This window comes from Grampus griseus, assembly GCF_964374135.1.
Source record: "Grampus griseus genome assembly, chromosome: 7".
NCBI lineage: Eukaryota > Metazoa > Chordata > Mammalia > Artiodactyla > Delphinidae > Grampus > Grampus griseus.
Window position 1 is genome coordinate 65,740,742 of NC_139001.1, and position 25,520 is coordinate 65,766,261.

General features: G+C 36.4%; 1 protein-coding gene across 1 annotated transcript in view; it reads left to right on the plus strand.

The window, feature by feature from the left end:
* The window catches only part of TTC21B (tetratricopeptide repeat domain 21B), an 84,670-nt gene extending 59,399 nt beyond the window's left edge, over positions 1 to 25,271 (plus strand). Inside the window, exons 23-29 of the mRNA XM_082658867.1 lie at positions 8,726 to 8,876; positions 9,067 to 9,228; positions 11,305 to 11,500; positions 15,355 to 15,579; positions 19,526 to 19,646; positions 23,460 to 23,527; positions 24,779 to 25,271. Coding sequence (XP_082514993.1) covers positions 8,726 to 8,876; positions 9,067 to 9,228; positions 11,305 to 11,500; positions 15,355 to 15,579; positions 19,526 to 19,646; positions 23,460 to 23,527; positions 24,779 to 24,856 — 1,001 coding nt within the window. The 3' untranslated portion in view covers positions 24,857 to 25,271. The remainder of the gene's footprint in view (positions 1 to 8,725; positions 8,877 to 9,066; positions 9,229 to 11,304; positions 11,501 to 15,354; positions 15,580 to 19,525; positions 19,647 to 23,459; positions 23,528 to 24,778) is intronic.
* Positions 25,272 to 25,520: the final 249 nt, after the last annotated feature.

The following is a 25,520-nucleotide window of genomic DNA, read 5'->3' on the forward strand; positions in this document are numbered from 1 at the left end:
TTCTCAAGTGCACATGGAACATTCTCCAGGACTGATCACATGCTGGGCCTCAAAGCAAGCTGTGGTTAATTTAAGAAAATGGAAATCATATCAAGCATCTTTTCAACCACAATGCTATGAGATTAGAAATCAACTACAAGAAAAAACTGTAAAAAACAAAAACACATGGAGCTTAAACAATATGCTACTAAAGAAGCAGTGGATCACTGAAGAAATCAAAGAGGAAATCAAGAAATACCTAGAGACAAATGTCGACAAAAGCACAATGATCCAAAACCTATGGGACACAGAAAAAGCAGTTCTAAGAGGGAAGTTATAGCAATGCAAGCTTACCTCAGGAAACAAGAAAAAGCTCAAATAAACAACCTAACCTTACATCTAAAGCAACTAGAGAAAGAAGAGCAAACAAAACCTAAAGTTAGTAGAAGGAAAGAAATCATAAAGATCAGAGCAGAAATAAATGAAATAGAGTTGAAGAAAACAATACAAAAGATCAATGAAACTAAAAGATGGTTCTCTGAAAAGATAAACAAAATTGATAAACTTTTAGCCAGACTCATTAAGAAAAAAAGGGAGAGGGTGCAAATCAATAAAATTAGAAATGAAAAAGGAGAAATTACAACAGACACCATAGAAATACAAAGGATCACTAGAGACACTACAAGCAACTATATGCCAACAAAATGGACAACCTGGAAGAAATGATAAACTCTTAGAAAGATACAACCCCCCAATACTGAATCAGGAAGAAATTGCAAATATGAATAGGCCAATCACAAGTACTGAAATTGAAGTTGTGATCAAAAAACTTCCAACAAACAAAAGTGCAGGACCAGATGGCTTCACAGGTGAATTCTATCAAACATTTAGAGAAGACTTAACACCTGTCCTTCTGAAAGTATTCCAAAATACTGCAGATGAAGGAACGCTCCCAAACTTATTTTATGAGGCTGCCATCATCCTGATACCCAAACCAGACAAAGATAATAGAAAAAAAGAAAACTGCAGGCCAGTATTAGTGATGAACACAGATGCAAAAACACTTAACAAAATACTAGCAAACCAAATCCAAGAATATATTAAAAGGATCATGCACTATGATCAAGTGGGATTTATCGCAGGGATGCAAGCATTTTTCAGTGTCCGCAAATCAGTCAGCATGATAAACCATGTCAACAAACAAGAATAAAAACCATATCATCATCTCAATAAATGCAGAAAAAGCTTTTGACAAAATTCAACACCGATTTATGATAAAAACTCTCCAGAAAGTGGGAATAGAGGGAACATACCTCAACATAATAAAGGCCATATATGACAGACCTACAGCTAACATCATACTCAACATTGAAAAGCTGGAAGCATTTCCTCTAAGATCAGGAACAAGATAAGGATGTCCTCTCTTGCCACTTTTATTCAACATAGTTTTGGAAGTCCTAGCCGTGGCAATCAGAGAAGCAAATTGGAAAAGAAGGAAAACTCACTGTTTGCAGATGACATGATACTCTACATAGAAAATTCTAAAGATGCCACCAGAAAACTACTGGAATCCATCAATGAATTCAGTTGCAGGATACAAAATTAATACACAGAAACCTCTTGCATTCCTATACACTAACAACGAAAGATCAAAAAGAGAAATTGAAGAAACAATCCCATTTACCTTCACATCAAAAATAATAAAATACTCAGGAATAGACCTACCTAAGAAGACAAAACACCTGTAATTCTGAAAACTATAAGACACCAATGAAAGAAATCAATGATGACACAAACAGATGGAAAGATACAACATATTCTTGGATTGGAAGGATCACAATATTGTCACAATGACTGTACTCCCCAAGGCAGTCGACAGATTCACTGCAATCCCTAGCAGATTACCAATGGCATTTTTCACAGACCTAGAACAAAACATTTTAAATTTGTATGGAGACACAAAAGACCCCAAATAGCCAAAGTAATCTTCAGAAAGAAAAATGGAGCTGGCGGAATCAGGTTCCCTGACTTCAGACTATTCTACCAAGCTACAGTCATCAAGACAGTTTGGTACTGGCACAAAAACAGAGATATAGATCAATGGATCAGGATAGAAAGCCCAGAAATAAAACCATGCACCTATGGTCAATTAATCTTATGACAAAAGAGGCAAGACTGTACAATGGTGAAAAGACATCTCTTTAGTAAATTGTTCTGGGAAAACTGGACAGTTACATGTAAAAGAATGAACTTAGAACATTCTTTAACGCCCTTTTTTTTACATCTTTATTGGAGTATAATTGCTTTACAATGGTGTGTTAGTTTCTGCTTTATAACAAAGTGAATCAGTTATACATATGCATATGTCCCCATATCTCTTCTCTCTTGTGTCTCCCTCCTTCCCACCCTCCCTATCCCACCCCTCTAGGTCGTTACAAAGCACCAAGCTGATCTCCCAGTGCTATGCGGCTGCTTCCCACTAGCTATCTATTTTACGTTTGGTAGTGTATATATGTCCATGCCACTCTCTCACTTTGTCCCAGCGTACTCTTCCCCCTCCCCGTATCCTCAAGTCCATTCTCTAGTAGGTCTGTGTTTTTATTGCCATCTTGCCCCTAGGTTCTTCATGACTGTTTTTTTTTTTTTTTTAAGATTCCATATATATGTGTTAGCATACGGTATTTGTTTTTCTCTTTCTGACTTACTTCACTCTGTATGACAGACTCTAGGTCCATCCACTTCACTACAAATAACTCAATTTCGTTTCTTTTTATGGCTGAGTAATATTCCATTGTATATATGTGCCACATCTTCTTTATCCATTCATCTGTTGGTGGACACTTAGGTTGCTTCCTTGTCCTGGCTGTTGTAAATAGAGCTTCAATGAACATTTTGGTACATGTAATACCCTTTTGAAAAATAAACTTAAAATGTATTAAAGACCTAAATGTAAGGCCTGATGCTATAAAACTCTTCAAAGAAAACAAGCAGAACACTCTTCAGCATAAATATGAGCAATATCTTTTTCATCCACCTCCTAGAGTAATGAAAATAAAAATAAGTAAATGGGACCTAATTAAACTCAAAAGCTGTTGCACAGCAAAGGAAACCATAAACAAAACAAAAAGACAACCCACAGAATGAGAGAAAATATTTGCAAATGATGTGACTAACAAGGGATTAATCTCCAAAATCTACAAACACCTCATGCAGCTCAACAGCAAAAAAAACAACCCAATCAAAAAATTGGGCAGAAGACCTAAATAGACATTTCTCCAAAGAAGACATTTAGATGGCCACGAGGCACATGAAAAGATGCTCAGCACCACTAATTATTAGAGAAATGCAAATCAAAACTACAATGAGATATCACCTCACACCAGTCAGAATGGCCATCATCAAAAAGTCTGTAAACAATAAATGCTGGAGAGGGTGTGGAGGAAAGGGAACCCTCCTGCACTGTTGGTGGCAATGTAAATTGATACAGTCACTATGGAGAATAGTATGGAGGTTCCTTAAAAAACTAAAAATAGAGCTACCATATATATGATCCGGCAATCCCACTCCTGGGCATATATCCAGAGAAAACCATAATTCAAAAAGATACATGCTTCCCAATGTTCACTGCAGCACTGTTTACAGTAGCCAACACATGGAAGCAACCTAAACATCCATCAACAGATGAATGGATAAAGAAGATGTAGTACATATATCCAATGGAATATTACTCAGCCAATAAAAAGAACAAAGTAATGCCATTTGCAGCAACATGGATGGACCTGGAGATTATCATATTAAGTGAAGTAAGTCAAACAGACAAATATGATGTCACTGTATGCGGAATCCAAAAAAAAAATGATACAAATGAACTTATTTACAAAGCAGAAACAGACTTACAGACTTAGAAAACAAACTTATGGTTACCAAAGGGGAAAGGTTGGGGGGAAGGGATAAATTGGGAGTTTGGGATTGATACATACACACTACTATATTTAAAATAGATAAGGACGTACTGTATAGCACAGGGAACTCTGCTCAGTATTCTCTAATAACCTAAATGGGAAAAGATACATGTGTATGTGTAACTGAATCACTTTGCTGAACACTTGACTGTACTCCAATATAAAATAAAAAATAAAAAATATATATATAAGAACAGCTTTATTGATACGTAAAAAAAAAAAATTTCTCAGACAAGCAAAAACTAAAAGAATACAGCAATAGTAAACCTATCCTTAAGGAAATATTGAAAAGTCTTCTCTAAATAGAAAAGAAGTAAGAATATGTAGGAAAGAGAAAATCACAGTTGGAAAGCAAATCACCTGAATAAGCCAGTACACAGATTTAAAAAAAAATCAGAAAATTTCTGTGAAAGTGATGATAACCACAATGAACAGCAAAAGGAAGAACATGAAGATGTAAAAAGATGGGTGAGGAGAGTAAAAAAAAGTGGATTTTTTTTTTCATTTCCTAGAATGTGTTTGAGCATATATGACTACCAGTCTAAGGCAAGTAGATATAGGATGGGGTTCACATACTTGATAAACAAGGTAACCACTAGTCAAAAACATACACTAGATTCACAGAAACCAAAAAGAAGAGAACATAAGTATAATACAAAAGAAAATAATCAAACTACAAAAGGAAAAACAAAAAGAAAAAAAAGGGACCAAGCAGAAATATAAAATCAATGGGAAAACAAGGTTAAAATGCAATAAATACATATCTATCAATAACTACTTTAAATGTCAATGGAGTAAATGCTCCAATCGATAGACACAGTAGCAGATTGGATAAAGAAAACAAGAGCCTACAATATGCTGCCTACAAGAGACCCACTTTAGGGCAAAGGACACACATAGATTGAAAGTGAATGGATGGGAAAAGATATTTCATGCAAATGCAAATAAAAAGAAATCAGGAGTTTCATTGCTTATATCAGACAAAATAGACATTAGAACAAAGACCATAAAGATAGATAAAGAAGGACACTATATAATGATAAAAGGGACAATACAAGGAGGATTTTATACTCATCAACATGTATGTACTTAATATAGGAGCACCCAAATACATAAAACATACTAAAGGGAGAAATTGACAAGAATACAATAATAGTAGGAGACATTTACACCCCACTCACATCAATGGACAGGTCTTCTGGACAGAAAATCACTAAGGCAACAGATCCTAAGTGATATAGTCAAACAGTCAGACTTACTTGATATGTTCAGGACATTACATCCAAAAAAACAATACACATTCTTCTCAAGTGCACGTGGAACATTCTCTAGGATTGACCACATACTAGGGCACAAGACAGGCCTCAACAAATTTAAGAGTATAGAAATTATCTCAAGCACCTTTTCTGACAACAATGGCATAAAACTAGAAATCAACCACAGAAAAAGAAATGAGGAAAAAATGATTTCATGGAGACTAAACAACATGCTGCTAAAAAACCAATGGGTAAACAATGAAACCAAAGAGGAAATTAAAAAATACCTGGAGACAAATGACAATGAAAACACAACCATACAAAATCTATGGTGTATGGCAAAAGCATTTCTTAGAGGGAAGGTTATAGCAATATAGGCCTTCCTCAAAAGACAAGAAAAATCTTAAACAGCCGAATCTACCACTTAAAAGAATTAGAAAAAGAAGAACAAACAAAACCTGAACTCAGCAGAAGGAAGGAAATAATAAAGATCATAAAGGAAATAAGATAGAGATTAAAGAGCTAGAAAATATCAGTAAAACCAAGAGCTGGTTCTTTGAAAGGGTAAAGCTTCTGCACAGGAAAGGAAACCATAAACAAAATAAAAGGACAGCCCACAGAAAGGGGGAAAATATTTGCAAATGATACAACTAACAAGGGCTTAATTTCCAAAATATACAGACAGCTCATACAACTCAACAATAAAAATACAACCCAACTGAAAAATGGATAGAAGACCTAAATAGACATTTTTCCAAAGAATAAATACAAATAGTCAATAGCCACGTGAAAAAATGTTCAACATCGCTAATTATTAGAGAGATGCAAATCAAAACTACAATGAAGTACCACCTCACACTGGTCAGAATGTCCATCATTAAGAAATCTATAAATAACAAATGCTGAAGAGGATGTGGAGAAAAGGGAACCCTCCTGCACTTTTGGTGGGAATGTAAGTTGGTACAGACACTACGGAAAACAGTATGGAGGTTCCTAAGAAAATTAAAAATAGAATTACATTTTGTGATCCAGCAATCCCACTCCTGGGTATATATCCAGACAAAACTCTAATCCAAAAAGAAACATGCACCCCTGTGTTCACAGCAGCACTATTCACAGTAGCCAAAACATGGAAACAATTTAAATGTCCATTGATAAGAGGAATGGATAAAGAAGATATGGTACATATATACAATGGAATACTACTCAGCCATAAAAAAATGAAATAATGCCATTTGCAGCAACAGGGATGCAACTAGAGATTATCATACTAAGCGAAGTAAGTCAGAAAGAGAAAGACAAATACCATATAATATCACTTATATGTGGAATCTAAAATATGACTCAAACGAAACTATCTACAAAACAGACTCAAGGACATAGAGAACAGATTTGTGGTTGCCATGGCGGAGGGGGCTGGAGGAGGGATGGAGTGGGAGGTTGGGGTCAGCAGAGGTAAGCTATTATATGTGGAATGAATAAACAGCAGTGTCCTACTGTATAGCACAAAGAACTATATTTAGTATCCTGTGATTAATCACAATGGAAAAGAATATTTTAAAAAGTATATATATGTGTAACTGAATCACTTTTCTGTACAGCAGAAATTCACACAACATTGTAAATCAACTATACACATCAACAAAAATTTTTTAAAAGGCAAATGATGATGTCAACCTGGATTATTTTGACATCATGTAAAAGAATAGATGCAAAGCTTACAGAGGTTCCTTTTTTAATGATATTTTGCTAAAACATATGTAAAATTTGCCATGTTAGCCATTTTTAAGTGTATTGTTCAGTGGCATTAAGTACATTCACATTTTTGTGTAACCATCACCATGATGCATCTCAAGAACTTTTTCATCATTCCAAACTGAAATTCTGTACACTAACTCACCATTCCCTGTAGGCCCTGGCAACCACCAGCTACTTTCTGCCTCTATGAATTTGATTTCTCTAGATACCTTATACAAGTGGAATCATACAGTATTGTCCTTTTTTGTCTGGCTTATTTCACTTCATATAATGTCTTCAAGGGTTACCCATGTTGTAGCGTGTCAGAATTTCCTTTTCAAGTTGAATAATATGCCATTATATGTATATATCATGTTTTGTTTATCCATGCGTCCATTGGTGGACATTTGGGTTGTTTCCACCTTTGGCTACTGTGAATAACGCTGCTGTGAACACTGGTATACAAATATTTGATTAGGTGCCTGCTTTCAGTTCTTGGGGGTATATACCCAGAAGTGGAAGTGCTGGATTATATGGTATCTTCTCTTTTCTTGGAAAATAGGATAAATTTCTTTTAAAAGTTTTTGTTAGTGTGTGTGTGTTTTAATTCTAGGAATTCACCCTATCAAAGTGAATCAAATAGCTTATATAAATAAGGATTTTTATAAATTCCCTACTATGAGTCCTGTGCTAATTGAAACTTGTGAGCCCAAATATTAATACATAAAAAACACAACGATAGAGAAATAAAATGTGAGCCATCAATAGAATAGAATATTGTGCAGTCACTAAAGTGTTTTTGAAGTCCATTTAATGACAATTGGGAAATGTTTACTATATAATGTTGAATCAAAATCAGAACCCCAAGTGTGACTCCAACTTTGTATATATGTAAGCAACATATTTCACTGTTTACATTTAAATATTTATAGATTGATTTTTACTCATAAATATATGATAGGAAACGTACCAAAATGTGGTAATCTCTAGTTGGTGGGAATATGAGTGATTTTTTTTCTCCTTTATACTTTTCTGTACTTTTCCAAATTTTCTAAAGTGTCCGTACATTATTTTCACTATCTTAAAATGTATTAACATGATTCTCAAAATTTAGTATCCTAGTGATGAGAAAGAACTGAATAGAATTAGAAGAAGCCATTCTAGAAACCTGTCAGGAAATTATACCTGGGACTAAATAACTAGTTCTTTTTCCTTAGAAGATAATATAGGATTAAAATACTGGGACTAGTATGTTAAGGTTATAATATGGTAAGCTGGTATCGAGTGTGTTAGGTACACGTACACCTTAAGGCAAGTCTGCAGTAAAATTATTGCCCACCCTAAACATTATCATCAACGTGTACTGTTCTCACCCGCTTCCTAGCTGCAGTAAGTAGGGAAGCAGGTCTCAGAGGTAGACTTCTCCTGTGCAATCAAACTGATCCTCCTGAATTTTACATTTAAGAGTCTAGATTATACAGAGGCTGTTTCTAGGTTTTGGTCCCAGGAATGACAATTGAAAAGTAAGACACAACAAATGTACATTTTTATAGATTTGCCTATATTGAACATTCTCTCACTGTGACCAGACCAACCCATCCCTTATCATTTGATAAATCATCCATTGTCTGTACGGTCTCTTTAGAGACTCAAAACCTCTAAGGCACTAAATTTAAATTTATATTTAAATTGCACTTCATTTGAAGCAAAGTATACTTTAATGAAGAAGGATTTTAACCATCAAAGCAAAAGCTATAAAATGTCCATAACTGAAATGTTCTTTGTTTCTAGATAATTATATGACCTTATCTCGTTTAATTGATCTCCTAAGAAGATGTGGAAAACTTGAGGATGTTCCAAGATTTTTCTTAATGGCTGAGAAACGTAACTCCAGAGCAAAACTGGAGCCAGGATTTCAGTACTGTAAAGGATTATATCTTTGGTAAATTTATTGGCAAATAAATTCTACATAATAGGTTGTTTTCCTCATTGTGACTAAAGTAGAATACACTTTGAATTTTTAAAATTCTATATTTTAAAATATAATAGTTTTATTTACAAAACAAATTATAAACGACTTAAATTTGTAGTTAGTGATTGCAATAAGTAATTTTTTTTAAACATCTAACAAGGTATACTGGAGAACCAAATGATGCCCTTCGACATTTTAATAAGGCTCGGAAAGACAGTGACTGGGGCCAAAATGCCCTTTATAATATGATAGAAATCTGTCTGAATCCAGATAATGAAACTATTGGAGGTGAAGTATTTGAAAATCTGGATGGAGACCTGGGGTGAGTAGTATTTGACAAGTTACTCTTTTTTCCAGAAACACTTGTTGGGGATAATCAAGGATATCTTATAAAAGAGAACTAAATTCCAGGATAGCACTAATGGCAGTTTAGCGAATAAATCATAGCTGGGAATAACTGTTCTCTGAAACAAGCATGACATACTTTTAGAAGGTTTTCTAAATCAGAACAGACATGCTATTGAAGACACTCCCCTAATTGCTCTGTGGAAAATAGAATGAATCGTAGTGTGATTACCTTGGCAAAAATTGTCCGCATAATAATAATAGTAACTTCTTAACAGATGGCTCTCTGCCAGATCTTGGCTGTATACTGTATATGCATTGCCTTATTTATTCCCTTTAACAATGTGTGAAAAAGCTCCAAGTTAACCTAACGTGATGGAGTTAGAAAATGGTGGAGGCAAGATTTAGACTGAGTCCTCCCTGGCCTCAGAGCGCCAGCTGTTGGCCACTGTGGTGCACTGCGGGTAAGTGGTTATACTTCTGTCAGGCTACACTTGTTGCTCGCCCTCTCCTCAGGGTCAGGGAAGGCAGGGTGGGGAGTGTATAAGGGTGTAAGGGGAGTAGGAGAGGTTATTTCTGCCCCCAGGAGCATGCATGCAATTTACCTGGTCGGCAAGGCAGTGTCTGAAGCCATTCAGTCTTGCAACAAAACAGAAGTGAGTTAAATTGTTATTAAGTGTTGCAGGAATTCATAGAAAACATAGTGCAGAGCAGCCAGGGGAAGCTGCATAGAGGAGTGGGAGAAATGAAAACCTGACTGCTGAGAGGTTTCAGTGGCAGTCCTGAAGGCTTGGATTACAGAGACCATTGAAAGATTTAGAGCGGGGGAGAGGCATTTTTAATTTTTGTTTGTTTTAGAAAGGTTAAGGAAACATTCTGTTTTGCAACTATAGGCTGTCCCCATGGAAATCTTCAGCAATAGGTTGAAAACACCAAATTTGGAATATAGAACTCAGAAGGGAGGTCACAGCTTGAGATACAGATTTGGGGGATAGGTGCTCAGAGTGGGTAGTTGGAACCCCATGAATGGCCTCTTTTCGAGTAGAATGTAGTGACGGAAGTCGGAGAACTAAATTTGGGGTGTGCTAACATTTAAGGAGATTGGAGGAAGGGAGGTAAGGATAGGGCAATGACTGGTGGAAAGAGAAGGAAAACTGTAATCTTACAGAAGAAACAAAAGGAGGGGAGCTTGAAAGAAGATTACGAACAGTGTAAAATGTTTTAGAGAAGGTAAAAGCCTGAGAAGAAGATCAATAGCTTTAGTGATTAGGCTTTAAGAATTTAATTTCCTTTCATTAATTGATTTATTTATACATTATATCTGGGTGTGGGTATGTATATAAGAAAATTGCTATTACACATTCAAATTATTGCACTTAAAATTTATAACCTCTTGACAAGTAAAGAATTTCTTTTCTGAGAACCTAATAGGCACCTTGGGTGAGGAACATTAGTATACTTTATATGTCTGGCAAACTTAGATTCAAATCTATTAGCTATGTGATCTTTGGCAAATTACTTTATCTGTTGGAGCCTTGGTTTTCTCATGTAAAATGGATTCAGCATACACTGAATGAAATAACACAGTGCTTGGCACATAGGAAGTGCTTTAACAAAGTTAGTTACTTTCTGCTCACTCCTTTTTTTTAATTAATTATTTTTTAATTGAAGTATATAGTTGATTTACAGTATCTTACAGTCTCCCTTCTTTCTTTCGTTTTCTGAGTAGGTATGCTATTTGATAATTGTATAATTCTACTTACCCTGAATTCTAGTTTTATATTAGCTAAAACGAACACATTTACCACAGGTGGATGGTATCCAATTTTTGTTTTCAGTCTAAAGTGAATAAATGTTTAATGGTGTTTTATTGAAGCTATGTTAGTTTTGTTTTTAAAACTGTAACTGTGCTTTACTTTGTATTAGAAGAGAATGAGTGACATTCTTCAGTAGGATTACTTTTAAATTGGTGAGAAAAATAGGAACCAATGTACCCTAATCTCAATGAATTTTAATGAGTGATAGACATAGATTTATTTTGTATTGTATACAGTAATTCAACTGAGAAGCAAGAGTCTGTGCAGTTAGCAGTGAGAACAGCAGAAAAGCTCCTTAAGGAACTAAAACCTCAGACTGTTCAGGGTCACGTGCAGCTTCGCATAATGGAAAACTGTTGCCTAATGGCTACCAAACAGAAATCTAATGTCGAGCAGGCATTGAATACCTTCACTGAAATAGCAACGTCGGAGGTTAGTAGATTTTCTTTTTCAACTTCATGTTAGCTTTCCTTGGTGGTGTTGAAATATGTACTTTAATTAGTTATTTGTTTTCTGAAGATTGACTTCATTATTTACTATTATTAAAAATTAGATATATAGTTTGGTATGATTTTACATCACGTACCTTTGTTTTCAGAGGAGACATTATTACATGTTGACGTGTTGTTATGTTTATCTCTATTAGAACAGTGAGTTCTAGAGAAGGGAAATTCTGCAAGAGGGCATAAATTAATTCTCAAGGGAATGGCTTTATCCTCTGTGTTGTTAAGTGTAGCCTAGGTTAACTTACTAAGTGAAAACAAACACCTGGCTGCCTTGATATCTCACCTTTTCACTTATGTGAACTTGAAATTTTTCCAGCTCTAGAGCTAAGTGAGATCAGTACTGACAACTTATAATTCAGTCATGCAGATAATGATGTTGTTTTTTAGTGACACTGGAATCACCCCCTGTGATAATAATAATAAATATTAAATAATAATAAATTATTTTATTACTATTAGATCAAAGGCTTTCTCCTCTTTTCAGCCCATTCAGATCCACTGCCCTTCTCACCCTCTGGGCCTTTTATTTCTCCTTCCCTCACACAGTGCTGTAATTCTCCAATTACTTGTTATTAAGGAAGGAATTCTAGGTACCCATCCCATCAACAGTTGGTAGTAGCTAGTTCTAAGCATGCCCTTGGGATTTCATGTTCTTTTACTCACTGGTGTTGTAAGCCGTGGGAGACTCATGTGGGGCCTCTCACAGGATGTACAGAATTTTGCTGTGTTTTCTTGTGGTTCAGAGGTCACAGCAGCAGCAGTAAATGGCCAAAACCTCCTACAGTGACCCCTCCCCCCTGCCTCCCAGGACCCTGGAGGGCTTTGGAAAACCTGCAACTCCTGTTGTTGTTTGGGTGCAAGTATCCATGGTGGCACTTGACCACCACTGTAAGCCACCCTGGGGACAAAACAGCAAGGCAGCAGCTGCCCAGTTCCATCCTCAAGCAGAGCCCCTCTGCTGACATTGAAGCAGTGCTCAGTTGAATTGACTGCAGCAGCAGATGGATGACAGCAGCTGACAGAACCAGAAATAGGACTGTCCTGTAAGTCTAAGAAAATCTGTAAAACATGATAAAGCACCATTGCAAGTAAGGTGTCATAGCTCCCTAAGGTTGGGAAGTAACGTTCTATCATGTAAGGAGAGTTTAAACTGTGAGGTTTGAGAGAGAACACTAAAAGCAGTAAGTGACATCACAGCTGTTTCCTAGAGAGACTGTGCCAGTTCTTTGTTTTGCTGAGACTACATTATTTTTCTTATCATTCTTACATATGTGATTAGTAATATACGGTGCTCAAATTCGTTTACTGGCCATACTGTCCAAAGACTGATGTATGAATTGAAGTTTAGTAAGTGAATTTTATCTTGCATTTTTCCCTTTTAACTCGAATATTCATTATATTTAATATATGCAGCCTATAATGAATATTCATTAAGTAACCAGTGGGTGCTGAGCATAGTCGGAATCACAAAGATAAACCACATACAGACCCTTTCTTCAAGTTCCTCATAGTCTAGGGAAGATGAGACACAGATACTGAGTGTAATGCAAAGCAAAATCTGTTACGTTCTGTCCTAAAGTTGCAAATAACAGTGCTGTAGGACAGGGGCTCCCAGCCCCCAGGCCGCGGACCTTCCGGGGCCTGTTAAGAACCGGACCAGCCAGCAGGAGGGGAGCAGCGGGCAAGCGAGCGAAGCTTCATCTGCTGCTCCCCGTGGCTCGCGTTACTGCCTGAACCATCCCCCCGCCTGCCCCCCGCCCGTGGAAAAATTGACTTCCACGAAACTGGTCCCTGGTGCCAAAAAGGTTGGGGACCACTGCTGTAGGAGATAGTATAAGGAGAGCTGAGAGACCCCTTCCATGGAAGAAGGTATGATTTAAGAAGAACCAGGGTAAATTGCATTTTCACAGGCAGAGTTGGAGGAAGTGCATTCTAAGTTAAGGGGAAAATGTGAACAAAGGCAGGGAGGCATCGAAGCATAGGGTAGATTCACAGCACGATGTGGCCTTCAGATTGACTGAAAAATGACAGGAAGACATGGGAGGAACCAGTGGAAGAAGCATTAAACCCAATCTAAAATGTTTCCCCTTCCTTTCTTCCCCTCACCTTGAACCGTAAAGGTACACTGTTTATAATAGAGCTGTATTGTCTTTTGTGATGTAAAGTTGTTGCAGTTCAGAGTGACAGAGAGAGAAAAGCTGGCTGAACATCTTAGGATGTCTGCACCAGAAAAGGCATCATGGGCCTAGTGCAGGGGCTAGAATGCAAGTCTGCAGTTTCAGAAACCATTCTTCAGTTCACTCAGGAGTGATTTCAAGCTGTGAGGAATTGATTCATTCTAATCAAACTCAAAGTGTGTGATTTTTAAATCAGAGTTTATTTTTAAAGGTATAGTGTGGGATATTTTTAGTATGTGAATAGGTCTGGACATTTTTCCAGGACCCTTCTCTTCTTGGGCTGTCCTAGGATCTGGCTGACAAATGCATAGTAGGTCTGTATTTTCTTTCCTTTCTAGCCCTCCTGGGATGGGGGATACTGTTCAATAATTAATAATATCCCACACGTCTTCAAAATCTACTACCAAATTGGTTGTATTTGGCGTTCAAATAAAAAACTTTCTGCCATTCCTTAATCAGGAGAACAAATTACATATTGGGAGTTTATTGATAGACATAAAATTAGACCCAAGGAAGTTTTATATTCCTACAAACCATGTTCATCAGACTCTAGTGAATTGCCCTTCTCTATTCCAGGATTATTTGACTTCCAACCATGATCAGTGTTGGACATTGAACTTTTTAACACTCTGCTCTTCTTTTGTTCGTTATTAGTTACTGAAACTTGCTATCTTACAGTGCACCTTTATTATAGTCATGATATTATAATTTCTACATCACAGTTTCTCATCTTTTATTTATATTTTAAATGGAAGTCTTTCTCTTTATAAAAGCATCACGGTCCCTCTGCTGAAATTTGAGAAGCACTTTATCTTTGTCAGATTCATACACATAACTGCATAGGTATGTTAGTTTTCTGGATAGACCGCTAATGGTCTCCATTTTATACCAATTCTTAATAGCTTGTTGGTTTCGCAGAGTGACATTTTCTGACTCTGAGCTCTGTCTAAAAGAATATCATCTTTTATAGTTACTATCAAGGAGCTGCAGACTCCAAATCTAAAAGCATATTTTAAGGCATGAGTTTATTTCATATAGTTTCCAAATGATTAATTAATTGCATGCCTTATTTATAACATTTCATTAAAACCAAACTTTATTGGGAGAAGAGGCTTTTGAATAAAATGAAAAGGGAGGAGGAAAAGAGCAGTAGAAGTCAGTATAGATAAGGAATATCATTTGCAGGTAAATCATTCTCTTAGTCCTGTTTTATAGGTTAAAGAACTAAGGAGCCAGAATGCTGAATCTGAAACATAAATGTTCAATTAGGACTACAATGAGATAGAATTTTATTTTTTCTGTTTCTGTACAAAACTGAAACAGTCTCATTAAAGAACAAGTTTTCCTAATTGTCTGGAATTGCGTGGTTACCGCACCTGCATTCTTACTGAACTACCTGGACCAGATGGTTCCTCCTGGTAGCCTGAGGTTACTGGATGTGTTACACAATGACCATATCACAGTATTTAAGTGAAGCCAGCAACAGAATCCACAGGCCGGTCCTTATATTATGTAGCACTTGCTACTTTCCATGTGTTTTTCTTTTAAACATGGCACATTTATGTTTGTGTATCTGGGGGTCTCAACTCTTGTTTCCTTATAGAAGGATCATATTCCAGCACTTTTGGGAATGGCAACAGCTTATATGATCTTGAAACAAACTCCACGAGCCCGAAACCAGCTGAAAAGGATTGCAAAAATGAACTGGAATCCTATTGATGCTGAGGACTTTGAGAGGAGTTGGCTGCTGCTTGCTGACATTTATATTCAATCAGCAAAGTACGACATGGCAGAAGAGTTGTTAAAAAGGTGCCTGCGTCATAACAGGGTAGGTGACTGAGGAATGAAAAATAATTGGTAGCCTTTGTTGTATAAGCTTTCTATATAGGTGTTTTTTGTTTTTTTTTTTGCGCGGTACGCGGGCCTCTCACTGTTGTGGCCTCTCCCGTTGCAAAGCACAGGCTCTGGACGCGCAGGCTCAGTGGCCATGGCTCACGGGCCCAGCCGCTCCGCGGCATGTGGGATCTTCCCGGACCAGGGCACGAACCCGTGTCCCCTGCATCGGCAGGCAGACTCTCAACCACTGCGCCACCAGGGAAGCCCTCTATATAGGTTTTTATAGAGGGTTGGTCCATTTCTAGGGATTTCTGTGTGTTTTTAGAGAATTAAATGTTTGTTTTTACCACAATCAGGAAATAAACATTAGTAATAAAAAAGAAACCATTTGCCCTTGAAAATAAAGAAAGAGAGATTGCAGTTTCAAGTTTCAGCTGTGGTTTTGCCCTACTTACAGAAAGTGTTTTGGAATGTCAAGCGTTTGCCTGTGATTATCCATCTCATCCCAGAGCTAATGAAAGTTGCAGAAGAGCATTAATTGCAGACGTCTGTTCCTCCTGTTAAATACTCCTGATGAACTGACTGCAGCTGCGTGTTGTTTTCTCATTATTAGAATCCACTCTGCATAATATATTTTGTAGGGAAAAGTGTTTTAAGCATTTAATTTGATTTGTTTAATGAAAAGTCCGTATCTTAGGTAGAAAAGTGCGTATCTTAGGTATAAAACTGAAAATCTTCAAGTCCTTAGAATTTAAGGCTCTTTACTAACAGTGCATTTTGATATTTAATTGCCCAGAAAAGGATGTCTTTTTGTAACATGTTTTAAGTTAAGAATTTGTTACTATTTATTGAGAAATAATTGTGCTCAACTTAGAAACTTGAGGATATTTATCTTTATAGAGTCTTACCAGTTACTTCAAAATCTTAATCACAGCAAATCTATGTTTTATTCCCTTTGAGCCAGTTAGATTACAAAATAGATCATTTGTTTTCCAAAGAGGAGTCATGATCGTCTAATACTATTAAGTTATTTTCTTTGGGACTTTAAAAACCTAAAATATCAAGCCATTTATCAATTTATGTAATTATACATGTAATTTAAGTTACATTGGCCTTAAAAAACAGAATACTTATTAATAGGCTCTGAAAAATCTAAACCGCCAAATAACTAACCCTTACATGCCTAATCGAGGCTTAAGCAAGATTTCATGGGAATTAACGTTTCAGTGCAGATAGAATTTCAATTTGCCAGAATGCAGACAGCAATGCATTGCATGATTGAACATGACGGCTGCTTTAGAGGCGTCAGCCCTACTGCTGAGGCATGACAATATTGGAAGCATGAAATTCAGGAACCAGAGCTTAGAAACTTTGAATTATATAATTAAGAAATGGAGATCATCCAGATCTGGGGCAGGAAATGTGCAAGATGACAGTAGACCATCTTGTCATACCAGATGGCAAGGAAGCTATCAGTGATAATTGGAGTCATGTCAGGGACTCAAGAGCCAACTTGAGGACACTCCCACTAGCCAAAGTTGAGACACTTTAGATATCAGTAATAACTGCACTGAGTTGGAACACACCAAATATGTCTAAGTCCATGAGTTTACAAAGATCCAAAAAAAAACAACCCTAATTGGTCACCACTGAAATATGCTAATAAACTGACTTATTTCTAAAGCTGGCAAATAAAGGGAAAGAATTAAGCATCTATCCTGCCTTTTCTGTATGAACAATACTGCTGGGAAACAAAATAGTGGAAAAGGAGGTGTTTCTCATTATAGATGTTTTCCAGCTAATAAATGAAGAAAGAATGATAGAATGTCACTATTTTCCAACCATGATGAATTAATGAATGGGTATAACATCACAAGACATTACGTACCACGTGATGGAAGAACACACCATCTATGAGAGGGTCAGAGTGGGGTGACACAGGTGAAACACTCACTCCAGGTCCGAAATTTAAAGGAGCACTTAAAATCTCAGTAATTATCGGGACTTCCCTGGTGGTCCAATGGCTAAGGCTCCGTGCTCCCAGTGCAGGGGGCCTGGGTTCGATCCCTGGTCAGGGAACTAGATCCCACATGCTGCTACTCAGAGTTCGCATGCTGCAACTAAAAAAAACAGGATCCCGCATGCCACAACTAAAAAGTTCCCACATGCCGCAACGAATATCCCGCACCAGCAACGGAGATCCCACATGCTGCAACTAAGACCCGGCGCAGCCAAATAAATAAATAAATATATATATATATTTTTTTAAAATCTCAGTGATTATCTTAGTTAACTGATGCTGCTATAACAAAGTACCATAGACTGGGTGGCTTATAAACACCAGAAATTTATCAATATTTCTCACAGTTCTAGATGCTGGAAGTCTAAGATTAGGGTGCCAGCATGGTTGGGTTGTAGTGATAACCCTCTTCCTGGTTGCAGACTAATGAGTTCTCACTGTGTCCTCACATGGCAGAAAAAGAGGGCAAGGGGGCTCTCTGGGGTCCCTTTTATAAGGTCACTAATCCCATTCAGGAGGGCTCCACCCAAATGACCTGTTCACCTCCCCAAAGCCTCACCTCCTAATACCATCACACTGGATGCTAGGATTTCAACATATGAATTTGGGCGAACATAAACACTCAGTCCAATGTAGTGATCAGGATAAATGACATTTAATGCAATATTTTTTTAACAAAGTATCAAAAGGTAAAACAGGTAGGATCTTACAGTGCTGTGCTGAGCTATATTGAAGCCTGAAGCAAAAAGGGAAAATGCGTGCCCTGATCAATGTTTGTGTGTATTTTTTAATGGTTAATAGTTTTCATGAAAATATTAGTGATGTATCTTCTTGCATTAAAATAAGGAAAGTAAAATTATGATAAAGAGAAAAAATATTCAAACTTAAAATAACGCAGTGAATTTTAATATATCTACTTTTCTATTTTTTAAAATTAACACTCTGGGAAAAAATAGCAATTAAAAAATACCTAAAAACATGTATACAGCATTGTGCATTTTTGCTTTTTCATAAGGAGCAGTGTGACTCGGTTGAGCACTAATCTATGAAGTAAGTAGTTTCACCTCTTTCCCCTTAAGTCAAAATCGGATACAAACCTCTAGATCTAATACAATTTCCAGGAAATATCAATGACATAGGAATATATTATATAACCACTATAAGGATGCACTCACCTAAATCTGGGCTGTGAGAAACTCTAGGATGAACATTCTTGTTTCTTCTACATTTAATTGCAAGGAAAGAGACAGAGAGGAGACTTCTAGATCAAAAGGGAGTTTAGGGACATTTCAACCAGTCACAGTGTGTGGCCCTTATTTGAATCTTCATCCTAACATGCAAACAAAAAAGTATATTAAGACTATTTGAAATTTGAATAGTGACTGGATATTTGGTGATATCAAGGAGTTGTTACATTTTAGGTGTGATAATTTGTGGTTATGTTGAAAGAAAGTCCTTATTTTTAAAGAGGCATACTAAAATATTTATGGATGAAATGATGTAGTATCTGAGGGTTTTTTATCTGATAATACAGAAGGACAAGTGTATGGAGTAGTGAAACAGTATCAGTCAGGAGTTCATTGTTGAAGACATGGGTTCAGGGGGTCCATCATACTGTAATTTCTATATGTGTTAGAATTACTTGTAATAAAAAGTGTACATGTATATGTATATGTATAAAACATCTCCTTCCCTCGCACCCAAAAATCCTGATTCTCTAGGTTTGAGATAGGGGCTCAGCATCAGAATCTTTTTTTAAGTCCCATAGATGATTGGATTGCATAGCCAAGGTTGAAAACCACTGTTTTATGTGCCATTTAAATGAGTTGATATGGTTGACCTCTATAGTCATAAGCACTCCATAAAATCTTAGTGATATCAAGTGTAATCTGTTGATACATCTTGCACTTTTCTTCAGTCTTGCTGCAAAGCTTATGAATATATGGGATACATTATGGAAAAAGAGCAAGCATATACAGACGCTGCCTTAAACTATGAGATGGCGTGGAAACACGGCAATCAGACAAATCCAGCAGTAGGTGAGTTTAAAATTTAGACACTAGGTTTTCACAGGAAACCCACGTTTCCTGTGAAAGCCAACATCCTTTGTTGGACCGTCTGAAAAATATATTTTATATTTATTTTATAATAAATAAATATTTATTTATATTTATTTTATAATTTATATTTTAATATAAAATTTTATATTTTATATTTATAATAGATTATTAGCTACTAAGTTATTAGGTGTAGTTTCCTGAGATTCAAACTCCACCTCAGTCGCCTTAAAGGACATCCGATCTAATTCTGCCCTTCCTTTCCCTTCACCCTCTAATTCCAGAATGGTGATGCTGTGGGGGGAAGGTGTTTCATTGTGAAGGAAGTGGGAAGACAGTGCATCAAATCAAGTCCTCCTGGTTTCTTTACTGCAGAACTTCTCAAAGCCTCTAAACCCTAATATATACTGTGATGGATATCACAGAGGGGACATGTTTCCCACAGTAATTTGACTACGGAACTTTTTTTTTTCTCTTGAGCATCTATAAACGTCATTTGGTTCCAGTGGTAGCCCATTGGTTTGAGGAAGGCTAGTCTCCAGTATCTGTAACAGATGGGCAGCATCTGGAATATACTTAGTGACTCCTGGGGAGCTCCTCCCCAGGCCTCTCTTTCTTTGTGTTGCACTGAAATAGGCTTCATTGACACTGCCCTGTCTGTTCTCTCGAGCAACCCACATAGTCCTTCCGCCCTTATGCATAATGGCCCTCTAATTGCAAACTCTGTCATTGTCTCTCCTCAGTTTCTCTCCAAACCATCCTCAGGTGCTTGTCCATTCTTGCTTTCAAGTCTTTCACCCTCCTTGCTGTCTCCTGGAAACTCTCAAATAGTATTTCCCAAACTTTGCTTTGGAATACTGGGTGAGATATTAATAGTTATTTCTTTAAAAACAGAGAGTTGAGCGTGAGGAGATGAGGTTCCACGGCCAAATAGGTTTCGAAAAGGCAGTTTTATTTGTCCATGTCCCTCTTGACCTGTTGTGCCAGAAATGAACAAGTTCTTAAGTATGATTTAAGAACGAATTGTATGTATAATGAAGCTATGTTTTTAAATGAGGCCTTTAGAAGTTGATAGTTCAACCTAAGATGGCATCTGTCTTTTTAGCAGCCGTGGCACAGTGATGACTCAGATTTAATCTGCAGTCAGATTGGTCATCTTTAGACTTACTGCTGTCAGTTCAGGACTTCCCCTACCTTGTATTTTTCTGAGGTCTGTTATTTTACTAGACTTGTATAGAGCCCAGGAACTAACGCTTCCTTCTCAGGTATTGTGCGTCTTACAGAATAAAATCAGTTTGTAAAATGAGCATTCCTTAAAATCCTTAAAATATATTTAATTTTGGTGCTTTATTCCCCAGAAGGAATACAGTTAGAAGCTCAGTTATTTAAATACTCTGTTCCTTGGAAGACCAGCAAATAAAGAGATTTCAAGTCAGTAGTTCCTTCACTGTGTTATCTTTGTGTTTTATAGGTGATTTTTTCAGTTCCTCTGACTTCTCCTTAGTTGGCATTTCTCTGAGGCTCTAAATTAATTCTCACAGTTTCTTCCTTAAGATTATCATGGCATCCAGTACCCCCAGCCTGCCTGGCCAAGTTAGAGATGCATTTATTTCACTTTTTCACTTGTCAGGAAATCCTTCAAATCATGGTTGTGTTCTTTTCATAGGATTCAGGCGTGAGTACTGTAACTGTGAAAGGCACCAGGAACTGAGATCCACTGAGAGGAGAACACAGTCATGTTTCTCCCTTCAGTCATTCCCAGGTTACGTGACAGTCACTAGGCTGTTCACATTGTTCGTGTTCATGAGCGCACTCTCTCTCTCCCCCGTTTTTTTCCTGATTACAAAGAGTTGAATTCTTAGAAGCCTGACAGGTGTCATGCAGCTGCGGTACACGTGTTCTTTGCCATTTCTAGCTCTTCATTTCCTCTCTAAAGTTTTTTGAAGGAAATGATCTATCAAGTTTCTTTCAATATGAAAACTTTGTGCTTCTAATTTAGTGTTTACACAGAAAAAAATGCTAATATTTGCGTGGTACTCAAATTTTTAAAAGCATTTCACAACAAGTATTTCATTTGATCTTTAAACTTACACTAAGAGCAGAGTTATCCTTCCATTTTTGGATGAGGAAACTTGAGATTGACAGCTCAGGTGACTTGTCTAAGGTCTCAAAGCTAGTCAGGAAGCCAGAAACCAAAAGTTAAGTCTAGGTTTTTTTGGCTCTAGTTTCCATGTTTGGCATGACATCTTATGTTGTTTTCCTTTTTAAATGTCCTTTTAAATGTTCCTTTTTTTTTCAATGCTTAACAGTGGCTTTGTTAGGTGAATGCTTGAAAGTATTCAACATTAAATTCAATTTACTTCACATGTTTGCAAACACATCATTAGCAATTCTTAACTATTTCAAATCAACTAATTTGAAGTACAGAAGGCTTGTTTTCAAATAACTCTTCTGAGGTGACACTAAGACTGAAAGAAACCTATGACTTGAGTCCAGGTCTCTAATAAACTCTATTTATTAATCTTTTTTATAATTATTTTCTAATGATACCAAGTTTACCTCTCTGACACTTACTGCTTTCATCTTGGACATTTCTCATTTGTGTGTGTGTGTGTGTGTGTGTGTGTGTGTGTGTGTGTATCGAATACAATGAATTTTAGATAATTCTTTTTCCTTACTTTTTGCTACCGTATGATTGCATTAGCCAGCAATTCTTTTAAAACATTGTTCTGAAATTCTAAAAACTTGCTTTGGTACTTTGATTAAGGCCTAAGAGCAACATTCAGATTTCCCTTTTTCATATTTCTAAATGGTAAAGCAAGATATTTAATTTATTAGTTACATATTATTTTACATTGTGTTATATCTTATTTATTGAGTCCACTTTTTTTGTCTTTTCCTTAGTTTGCTTACTATTATGGCATTGTTACAGAACAACAGTCAGTTAAGAATGTCTTAAAACTTTCCTCTAAATTGTCAGTGTCTGAAATGTGACATTTCACTGTCAGTAACTGTGGTGCTTGTTACTCATCGCTGATGTGGCTATCTAATGACTAACCCAGTGTCTTCTGAGCCGCTCTCCCCCCTGCTCTGCGCTCCGCTCGTGCACCCCAGGTCCATTTGGTTGCTATGTCTCCCTCTACCATTGGCCTTTCCGTGTGCAGTTTTTGCCTAACAGTGTTCTTGCTTCCCACCCCCTTGGTCTACCTTATGCCTCTTCCTTCAGATTTCAGACCGTGCCTGACTCCCACCCCCTCCCCAACCAGGTTTCTTATTACAGTGCTCTTGGCCTGTACCTTTATATCACAGCATTTATCTCAGTTTTGAAATTATTCATGTACTTACATAATTACTTAAATAAGGTACTTTCTTTCCTAATGGAGTGTAAACCTCATGACTGAAGGAACCAGTTTGCCTGACATGTTAAGTAAATCTGTACTGTATAAATGAATAGCTGTGCTATCATTTACTGCCCTACGATGAGTTTTTACCATAATCTGAAACAAATGGGACTTTTCTAGTAAGTTGCAAAACCCCATTTGTGGGATGGCCGGCCATCTTCTAACCCAGCTGTGGTCCTTTGTTACAACTCCATTTTCTTTTCCTACCTGTTCTCCTTTTATGTCACTCCACCTTCTATTATCTTATCATTTCTATCATAGTATAGTCACCAGCCTCCACTAAGAGTTCTCTAATACTAGAGCAAGCAAACAAAGGAGGAGGCCAAAAAAGGTAATATTAGCAGTATGCTCTATAAATAGTACTATATCATTGTTGGTTTTTTTGTCTTTACAGGATACAAACTGGCATTTAATTACTTAAAAGCAAAAAGATTTGTGGATGCAATTGACGTATGTCACCAGGTAAAACTTAAATTTAGATTTCTCAAAATTTTTCAGATGGACTCTTTCCTACTTTTAATTAATATCAAGATGTACCTGAATAGAGATAGAAGACGTCATATTTTGGTTAAATGACTCATCACATATATCTGGGAGATACTACCAGTTTTCAAAGTTTAGAAAATAAAGTTTACTTAAATTGAAAAAACATATGTTTTTAATTGGGCTCAAATAATAAAATGTTTACGTCAATTTAAAGAAAGAGGCTAGAGAAGCATGTTAAATAAAACGTAATCCTTAAGTCAGAAGATATCTCAGGATTATTATAGATTCTCCACATCACTGTTCTGAATAGAAGTTCTTTTGTATGTGTCTAAGTCTCTGGTTATTAGAGGATTCAGATTTATAAATTAAAGAGGTATTTTTGTCATTTAGAAGTCATTCAATTACACTTCTGGAATTGATGCTTGACTAAATGATCCCTTGTTAAAATGACAAATATTTAAGTTGCAGTTTTAGAATTTGCAGTTTCTTTATGTACATTGTCACACTGATATCCCATATAAGGCGTTTTACTAAACATTGTTGGGAGCTCCAAGAAGAGCTCCTTAGCAGAGAATTATGTGATGTGTCTTATCCCGGATAGCTGTGTGAGCATCATCATAGTAAATACTTGGCCCCAGCGATTGCTATTGATTACTGAGTCTCTGCGTAAGGCAGCATTTCACATTAAGGTTAAGGTTGTACATTAATGTAAGGTTATACATTAGAATCATTTGTGGAGGGTTTTTTTTGTTTGTTTGTTTGTTTTAATGAATTTCCCCTACTCCTAGACTCAGTAGACCTGGAAATTTGTATGTTTCAAAATCATTCCAGGTAAATCTGATGTGTGCTCCTGGGTAAAAATAACTAAGGGTTTATTAAATATCATGCATTAATAGCTAAATTATTTAAAGTATCTTAAATCATCGATACATAATTGTTTTCTGTAACTGATCTATTAAGGAAATAATTATATTTGTTGTATTTTCCACGTGTAGTATTATATTCTACCTTTTTCATTTAATTGCTGTTAATAGAAATGAGTCATCATGTCACCCGCATCTCAGATATCACCTTTAAAAAGTGTTGTTAAATTTGTAGTATTAATATAATGAAATCTCAACTGTAATGCTGTTTCTAGTAAGTTTTGTGACTCCGCAGTTCTTGATAATGAATTACAAGTTCTTATGCTTTCGTTTTGTTTTTTTGTTTGTGTGTGTGTTTTTGCAGGTTCTCGAAGCACATCCAACTTACCCCAAAATCAGAAAAGATATACTTGATAAGGCTCGTACATCTTTAAGACCTTGAAAATTATTTTAGCTTTTTTAAGCAAGAAATGAAAAGAATCTGAGTTCTTCCAGTTCAAAATAGGTTTGAGCTAATACTTTGTAATAGAAAGCATACTTCTCTTTCTCCAGCAGAGGCTGCTATTGTATATAAAGAGAAACACTGTGTTAAATGGATGTCTTCTGATGGAGAAGGTGAATGAAAGCTGGTTTATTTAATTGACTCTCTTGATTAGGTGCAGATTTGGTGACTCTGTGGTAAAAGATTATAACCCACTTCTATAAAAAATATTTTGTTAAAATCTTGGTAGTTAAGTATCCTATATCTTTTCTAAGGAACATTAGTTGTTTCTTTCAGGAAATACATTTACGATATTGTTGTGCTCTGTTAAACATTCTTGTGATGGTCTCTGTTATTTCAAAGGTTTGAGTAAATTTCCCTGTAAATATTTATGAAAAAGAAAATATATTTTTTAATAAAGATTTTATAAATTTATGATTTGTATTCCTCTTGGAACTCAAAAGACATGGTGAGTTTTGCAGAATCAGGGTAGACTCCCCATGTTAATGCATAGTATTACAGAAAATGTGGCTTTCCTAGAAAAGTCTTTGTGGGAAAGTATAAAGAGTGTGTGTGTTTCCCTTCTCTGTTGAACTGATTCTTCCTGCTCCCAATGCCTATGTGA